The sequence below is a fragment of the Nyctibius grandis genome, chromosome 7 (genome assembly GCF_013368605.1).
Source record: "Nyctibius grandis isolate bNycGra1 chromosome 7, bNycGra1.pri, whole genome shotgun sequence".
NCBI lineage: Eukaryota > Metazoa > Chordata > Aves > Nyctibiiformes > Nyctibiidae > Nyctibius > Nyctibius grandis.
This window is the reverse complement of record NC_090664.1, coordinates 4,631,632-4,639,352: the sequence shown is the minus strand read 5'-3', so window position 1 is coordinate 4,639,352 and position 7,721 is coordinate 4,631,632. Positions and strand designations below refer to the sequence as shown.

Here is a 7,721-nt window from a genome sequence, read left to right as displayed (position 1 = left end):
CGGGGCTGCGTCCGTGCCGGACCCTCGGCGGCGGGGGGCGGAGCGAGAGCCCAGGCGCGGCGGCATCCTCCAGCGCGGCCATTGCTGGGGCTCCATGGAGAAGCGGGGCCCGGTGCTGCACATCGTGGTGGTGGGCTTCCACCACAAGAAGGGCTGCCAGGTGAGGGGGCGCGGGTGCCGCCCGCCTCCTCGCCCGCCGGCGGCTGCCCCTCGTCTCCCTTTTCTCCCCCCGCCCCCGCTCCTGTGCTTCCTCCCTGCACTCCCCCGGCTCCCCTCCCTGCGCTGAGCGGCGCCCGCCCGCCTGCTGCCCTCAGCCTGCGGCGGGGCGGCCCGGCTGCGGCCCCGCGGGGCAGGCGTGAGCCCCTGCGGGAGGGGCCGTGCCCGGTGGGGCCTGGGGGGCCTTTGCTTTAGCTCACGGGGAGGGGAAAGGAGCAGTTTGAAAGCGGCGACGCGCCGCGGAGCGCGTTAGGGCCCCGGCTGGCCGCGGCCTCCCCCTTCCCCCGCGGCGAGGGCCGGGGGTTCCCTCAGCCGAGGGCCGCGGGGCGGAGGCTGCCTGGCGGGGCCGTGACTCAGCCCGCTCCGGGCAGTTCATTGAACCGCGTCCGTGACTACTCCCCGTCCTGCGTCGGCGTCCCGCCGCGGGGCGAGGGCCGCCGGGGTGAGCTCCGCGCCGCCCGCCGCCCCCCGTTCTCCTGTGGGTGCTGGGAGGCAGCTCACACCGTGGCACCCGTACCTAGCGTGAGTCGTGCGTGTTTAGTACATTCGGACAGAGAATTAAGAGGAAAACATGTTGGGTTTTTTTTTTATCTACCTCCTGTTCCTGCCGGCCCAGCCGGGCAGCCCCGCCGTGAACTCTCCCAGGCCCAACTTGGACACAAACAGCCTCATGGCCCCCGGGGTAAAATCCACCCTTGACTGAAGCGTTCTTTGCATGTCTCTTCCCTTCTCTTATAAATGCTTGACTGCTTCGCGTGACCTGTAAGGTAGAAGAATTTTATGTTGTGTATTTCGTAGGTATTTTATGCTCTGATCTTTGTACTTATTTTAACCCTTGAAAGAGGAGGTGGTGTTGCCCAGCTGGGCTGCACACAACAGTTGCTTTGCTGTGACTAGAACAGATAGATACAGCGTTGCACTTGCAGTGAGACTTTTTCCATGGAACTTTCTTAGTCTTTACAAAAATTGCCAAAACAATAATTTATGCGATGGCCGTTGTTACCCAAGAATTGGTCTGACGTGAACGTATTCCATACAAGGTACCAGAGAGTTAAATTAATCTTTGTTAATGCTTCAGGAAATGAAACGAGCGTGGTAACACAGAACACAATTCCTCGTACCAACAGAGGCTGAAGCAGAAGTGCAATAACTCGTTGTATGTGTTCTGCCACCTCTTTTTCTGAAAGGCCTGCACGGTTTTGTAATGCATCCTTTTTCCTCAGGGTATCTAGGAGCTGTTCACGTGTGGATGTTCGCAGGATCAGTTCCTATGAAGTAATTAGATAACCTAGGTTGGGAGGTTTGCAATATTTATCAGTCACTTGTCAAAGACTGTTAGGAGATGAGTGTTAGTTGGGTGTCTGTAGGAGGAAGAGTGCATTTTTGCCCTCGTTGGCCTCTTGGAAAAGACACAGGTTGGAGACAAAAGCAGAGGTGGCTTTTGTTGCCTCTGTTCTTATTCTGGGGCCTGTATGTCTTTTCTTGTAACGTTATGCGGGGTTGATGCAAAGCAAAAAAAAAATACCACCAAAAAAACCCCAAAGTACAGATTAGTAGCAGTGAATTTTATCTTGCTGCCAGTAAAATGTTTGTTGAAGTACATTTTCAGGTGTTGTAAAAAATTGGGTCAGAATACCTTTGAACTAAAGTCTTCTTTAAGTATCTCAAGAAGTGAACTGGAGAAGTTGGAGAGGAAGGTGGCTGGGGAAGGGGACAGGGTAGCTGTGTCACAGGGAGAACTGCAGGACTAGAATGAGAAGTATTAGAACCACAGACAGCTTCCTAAGGAAATCTAACCAGAAATCTAATTTTAAATATATTCTGCCTCTGACTTATCAGATTTGTTACTGAACTATAAATATCGTTTCCTGAAAGAACTGGAGGCAGGGAGCTGCGCAGCTGTAGCTTAATGAGTTTGACATCAGTAGTATGCAAGGCTCTAGAGATTTTGTGAAGGAAAGAATTAATTAACGACATGAAACTAAGTAGACCAAGTCCTATGTGCATTCACTAAAGACAGAGCGTGCCTGACTGACTTGCATCTTTTGTAAAAATAAATTATTGATTTACTTTCTTTGTGAAGGCTCAAATCTGCATGGAACTTGATAACAGATCGCACAGCGCTACAAAAAAAAAGTGTTTTTTTTAAGGTGGAGATACTGGAGAATTACTACAAGAGCTGGTACTTGGGTAAGGAACAGTATGAAGGAGAGGAAGCAGCAACAGATTTGTATCAGAAGAGGAGCTGCTGGTCTGAAAGGTGCTTGCAAGGGGTGTTTTTCAAGACTGAATTTGGGCACACATAAGTGGCACTGACATTGTTTACACATGAAAATCTAACTGCGATCAGCAAACTTGATGAATCGGTGTTAAAAAGGAAGACAGGAATGTCTTGCAAGAGCTGGATGATAAGGAATGCTGGGATGATAGAAATGGGGTGCATTACAGTCATGCAATAGGAATGAAAAATAACAGTATAGGCTTGGTAATTAACATGAGGAGACCTCTGGAAGAGAGAAGAGGCTGCGTATGATTAAGGATAAGTGACAGAAGTAGTGTGATTTGGGGGCAAGAGTGGCAAAAAATATAGTTCTGTAGTGTAATAATGTTTATTGCAGTATAAAAATTCTGATCTACCTTTCAAAAAATGAATTTGAATTCTCTCTGTCACTTCCAGGAATGGAGAGATAGTCCTTGGGCAGTCTGTTTTCGAGGAGAAGGTAGAAGAGCTTGGCTAGGTAGGCTAACAAAATGTGTTTTGAGTATGTATTCATATGAGTACTCTAAGCAGCCTCTGCGAATACAGGAACATTCTCTCCTTCTCCTCTCCTGCCTCTTCACCACTGGAAAGCAGAGGCAGTTGTGTGGTGAGCTGAAACGGGGAACTGAGGTGACCAAGAAGTAAGCCGTGTTTTGTTGGGTTGGTTTTGAGCCGGTTGATTCACGGGTTCTGTTTGCCAAGCAGACATCTGCAGAAGGCAGCTACACGGGCACAAGGAGAAGACCAGCAAGGGTGTGGAAAAGAGTCTTGGGAAAGTGGCAGTCTGGGACTTCTCTTTTTGCTTGCCACGTTTGCTCATAGTGTTTCGAGGACTCGTTGAACCTCTGCCTTACACGCAGTGGGACACGAAGACTGTCGGAAAGTGAAAAATAAGGAGGAGAGAAAACCCATATAATCTAAAAGATGGTGTTGGTACAAGAACAAGCAGATATGAACTGTCTGCGGACACGCTGCAGATTGCATACAAGAAACTACTAGTTGCAGAAGAGCAAAGTTCCAAAATGGCTTTCAAATGGCAGTAAGTCAGAGTGAATTTGGTGAGCTTAAGGTCAAGATATTGTGCAGCTAGCATGCCTGTTGTAACAGGAATTTACCTCGTTTGCCTGAGAAGGCTTCTTTCAGGTTCTGTGTTTCCACCTCTGTTTTCTCCGTAGTCTTACTAGGACATGCACGTGGAGTTAGATACTTTGACGGATTTCTTGATGCTACGTGCTTCCACTAGCTGACCTTCCCTCTGAAGCTGTGGTATGGAAGGAAGAGGATAGAAATATACGTGTGGTGTCAAGCTGATGTGTACAGAGCTGTGTAAATTGAAACTCCGCTCTGATGTTGTGGATTCAGTGGCTGGGATTGCTGTTGGTGATGGATGTAGCTGGATTCTTACGCACTCTAAGGAAAGCATTGTTCTGGTTAGATCCTCATGTCTGAAGTATACAGCTTTTCCTGTCGATTACCTTACAGTATAAGAAATGTTTAACCTGTAGAGCAAGACTTTTCTGTGCACTTTGGAAATGTATAGGAACATCTTGCACAGACTTGAAAAACAATCCATATGCATTTGTTTACAAAAGAGAAGGAGAGTCAGGGAATTGGTCTGTTTCTGTGTGCCTTTTGGTTGATAGCACGAGTGTGATGATTGTGCCGTGTGCTCCTTCCAAGGGCCTGCTGTTGGCCCCTGGGTCATTTGCTGGGTGAAGCAGGATTGCGTAAGAAACAAAGCAAAGGTTTACCATATGTGTGTTCTTTAGTCTGAGGATGCAGTTTCCTGGGCAGTTGTTAAAAACTTGGGAGCTGCCGCTCACTGTCACGAAGGCTTTGTGCTGTGTGAAAGCAGCACGTTGCATTTTCCAACTAAAAATCCTGAACACAGGATTTCAGGAGCTGTATTAGTTAGTGGCTGGTGATCTCAGAGCAACAAAGGGAAGGGGCTTTTTTTTTTCAGAATCATGAAGTGCTTCCTCTCATTACAAGTGAGCAATAAAGCACTTAATTTACTTTACAACATTTTAATTTTTGAAAGCATTAAATGGCATGAAAAGTCCTTATCTATCTTATGATAGAGGTCTTTAGCACGAATGTGACCTGAACAGAGTTTGACTAGTAGATGCAAGTTGTGTGTTGAAAAATACACACAGAGACCTTCACTTTATGGTGAAGGTAGAAGACTGAGAGTCATGAGGTGTAGTTCACTAGTGATCCTGTGTGCTGTGATCCTCATTTGACCTCTCTGTCTCCAAGCTTTATTTACACAGGGAGGCAGAGACATAATAGTCTCTGAGGGTGTAGGAAGCCTTAAAATATCCTGAGTACTCTAAACATCATTCATTTTGAAGGCAAAGTTAAAATGAGAACTGATTTATTTGAAAAGGAGAGGAAAGAAAGTTTCAGCAAAGTTGGAAAAACTCGTGGGCAAGAGAGCAGCGCTCAAGTCCCCGTGAGCCCCCTGGCTGGTGCTGGAGGAAGCAGATGGTCCCTTTACTGCTGTGCTGCCTGGCCCGGCACTACAACCCCCATCTTCTCTTGATGCTACGAGGCTTTGGGGCTACTACATCTGAGTAAACTCAGGCCCTGCGTCACCACCAGTCAGGCCACACACACTGTCACTTCCCTTGGGGCAAGGCCCAGCTTTTCTGCACTCGGTGTCCTGAGCACTTGTGCAGATCGCCTCTGACCTTCAGCCGAGGGTGACCATTGTCTCGCGTGTCCTCTCAAGGGCTTGACCACCTTCCACGCTGCTCTTGACTTAAACACAGGCGTTTCCAACTGTGTTGTGGAAAAGAAAAACTTGTGGGTAGTGGGGAAAGCGCTGTGTGTGCCATGGACTGTTCACGTTGCTGGTCACTTTTGTCTGCTTGGGATCCTTGTTCTTTGAAGTAACAGCAGCTGGTCTAGACGCACTTCTCTGTACACCAGTGGAGAATGGCATTTCAAACTTGGTGTCACAGACATGGGAGTGGATTATTATAAATGCCAAAAGGCATATTCCCATGGGTTCCCAAAGTTTGTCCTAAGGATCTTCAAAGTACTTTAACTTTTTTAATGTAAATGTGATGTTTGCTTTCTCCAAAGAAGTGTCCGAGTTGCCTGTCTTTGTGGATATGTTTTTGTGTGGACTGTTTGAAGACCGATCCCGCTGTTTTGCCTGACCATAGATTTTTCTTTCTGGCATGCAAAGGAAACTTAAGATAAGGAATGAAACGTCTGATAGCTAAGTTTTAGAGAACAGCCTGAATATGATCTTTGAGAGTGAAGAATGCCCTTTAAGACTTCCCTTCTGGAACTGTGTAGATGCTCCTCATCATTTGAGAGCTTCAAGTACTTGAGCTCCAGAAGGTAATGCTGCTTGTGATGCACGTAACATGGCTTGAGCAGTCAGTGCACGTGGCCTACTTTCACTTGTGCCTAGGAAGCATATGTCTCCAAGCAGAACTGTTGGCAAGTTAGGCTTGACTAAGGAACGACTGAGTTCCGTCTGCTGTGTTTATCAACTCTTTTGAGAGCTGCCTATGTTTCCAGGTCTTCTGTGTCCTCGATTGTAGCTCATTTCCAAGAGGGAAATACTGAAATCGCTCTCTTCCTAGGTTCCGCGGGCAGCTTTTCTGGAGGCATCTTTCTTTTCTTTTGTTAAGGGGAACACTTCTAGGCTGTCTCAGTCCCCGTTGGTCTGCTGTCTTTCTTCTAAGACTCTGCTTTACTGAAGAACTACTTTTTTCTCTTCTTGATCTCTGCCAACCCAGTAGCTGCCGTGATTCTGTTAGATGCGCTTGACACTTTAACCATGTAAGTGAAGTGTATGCTTTGTTGTCTTTAAACTCCTTGTGTCTTTGTTTTGGGGGAGCACAGTAGGCAGGTATTATGCAACAGGTAATGTAGTGATTAGATAAGATCTTGTTAAAGAAACAACAGAAACAAAAAATAACTTGAAAAGCAGCTAGGCTGGAATCAAGCCGAAGGGCTTCGTTCCTGTCTCTGTTGATGATAACCTGTAAACATTAGCACAGTTCCTTTGGTTTTGTTCCCTGCTGGTAACAATAGTATTTAAGCACTTTAAAGGACCATTATGAGCATGAAATCTCTTGATGACACTGTTAGTCATAGCATACATCCAGTATCAAAGATTAGCCTGTTGTCTAAAATATATAGATTTTCTTATGTTCAACAGGTTGAAACTTTGAAAGAAGCTTTTAGCTTTTATTAGAACGGCTACTCAAATTAGCGTAGGATGCAAATCATTTTAAATACACAATGCATCGCTGAGTGTGCATGTAATTGCTATCTCACACTTCTGTAAACGATGATTCTGATCTTGTGTGTAGAACTAATGATGGGTTCCATTCTTTGCATGTCTATGTAATCCACTCACTTAGTATTTTTTGTTAAATGTTCAAGAAGAACGCCCAGATATGATGGATTTTTGTTTCTTTAGTTTTTCAAGCTCTAAAGAGCACTATGCTTTGAGAATTTTGCAGTTGCTTCCTTGAAGTCCTGGAGAGGAAGTAAAACATTTCTTTGAGGGATTGCATACTGGGTATTTTCTCCATAGTTGCCCTGATGTGTGAATTGAGAGAAGGTTCCCAAATACGTATTTGCAGCTATGCTTTCCATAGTTGTCATTGTTAACTTTCATCTTATGATCTGTCTGTTCTTTGTATGTGTTGTAACATCTAAGCAATTTTTAAACATTCTGTACCAGGAACCTTGGCCTCTCTCTTGAATAAATGAATGAATGCTAAATCAGTAAAATATGTATTTCTGTGCCTCTGTCGCACCTTCCATCTGCCTATTTCAGAATGCTTTCAAATAGTAACTCAGGCTCTTGGCACTTGTATAAAGGTGGCAATGTAGTTTACATAAATAAATAATAGAGGGAGGTTCAAAGCTGTAAAATCACTGAACAGAGGTCACTCGAGTTGGAGTAAATTGGACGTTGCAAGTCTCAACTTTGTGTTCCCTGTCCTAATATTGCCTTAAATTTTATTGTGTGTGTCTAATTTTGTTAATCTGTCCCATAGCTTGTATGTGGTGCTGAATTATTACACCTAGGTGGGATGTTGTTTCTAAAAGTGCTCTTAGGAAGTTATGGATACAAGATGTGAAAGCAAGTTCCTTGCCTGCTCTGACATGCTGGGGGGGATAGGGCACGGGGCTGTCTGCTTCATGGGGCTTACCTAGAGCAGAGCATGTTCTGTATTTCATGATGGTACTGTGTTTGTGTAGCTTCTCA

The 7,721-nt window shown here is 45.7% G+C and overlaps 1 protein-coding gene across 2 annotated transcripts in view; it reads left to right on the top strand.

Moving 5' to 3' along the window:
• Positions 1-80: 80 nt before the first annotated feature.
• Positions 81-7,721, top strand: part of AVL9 (AVL9 cell migration associated) — a 43,056-nt gene continuing 35,415 nt past the window's right edge. For both annotated transcript variants that reach the window (XM_068404864.1, XM_068404865.1), the window contains exon 1: positions 81-160. In XM_068404864.1, the coding sequence (XP_068260965.1) occupies positions 95-160 (66 nt within the window). In that variant the 5' untranslated portion in view covers positions 81-94. The remainder of the gene's footprint in view (positions 161-7,721) is intronic.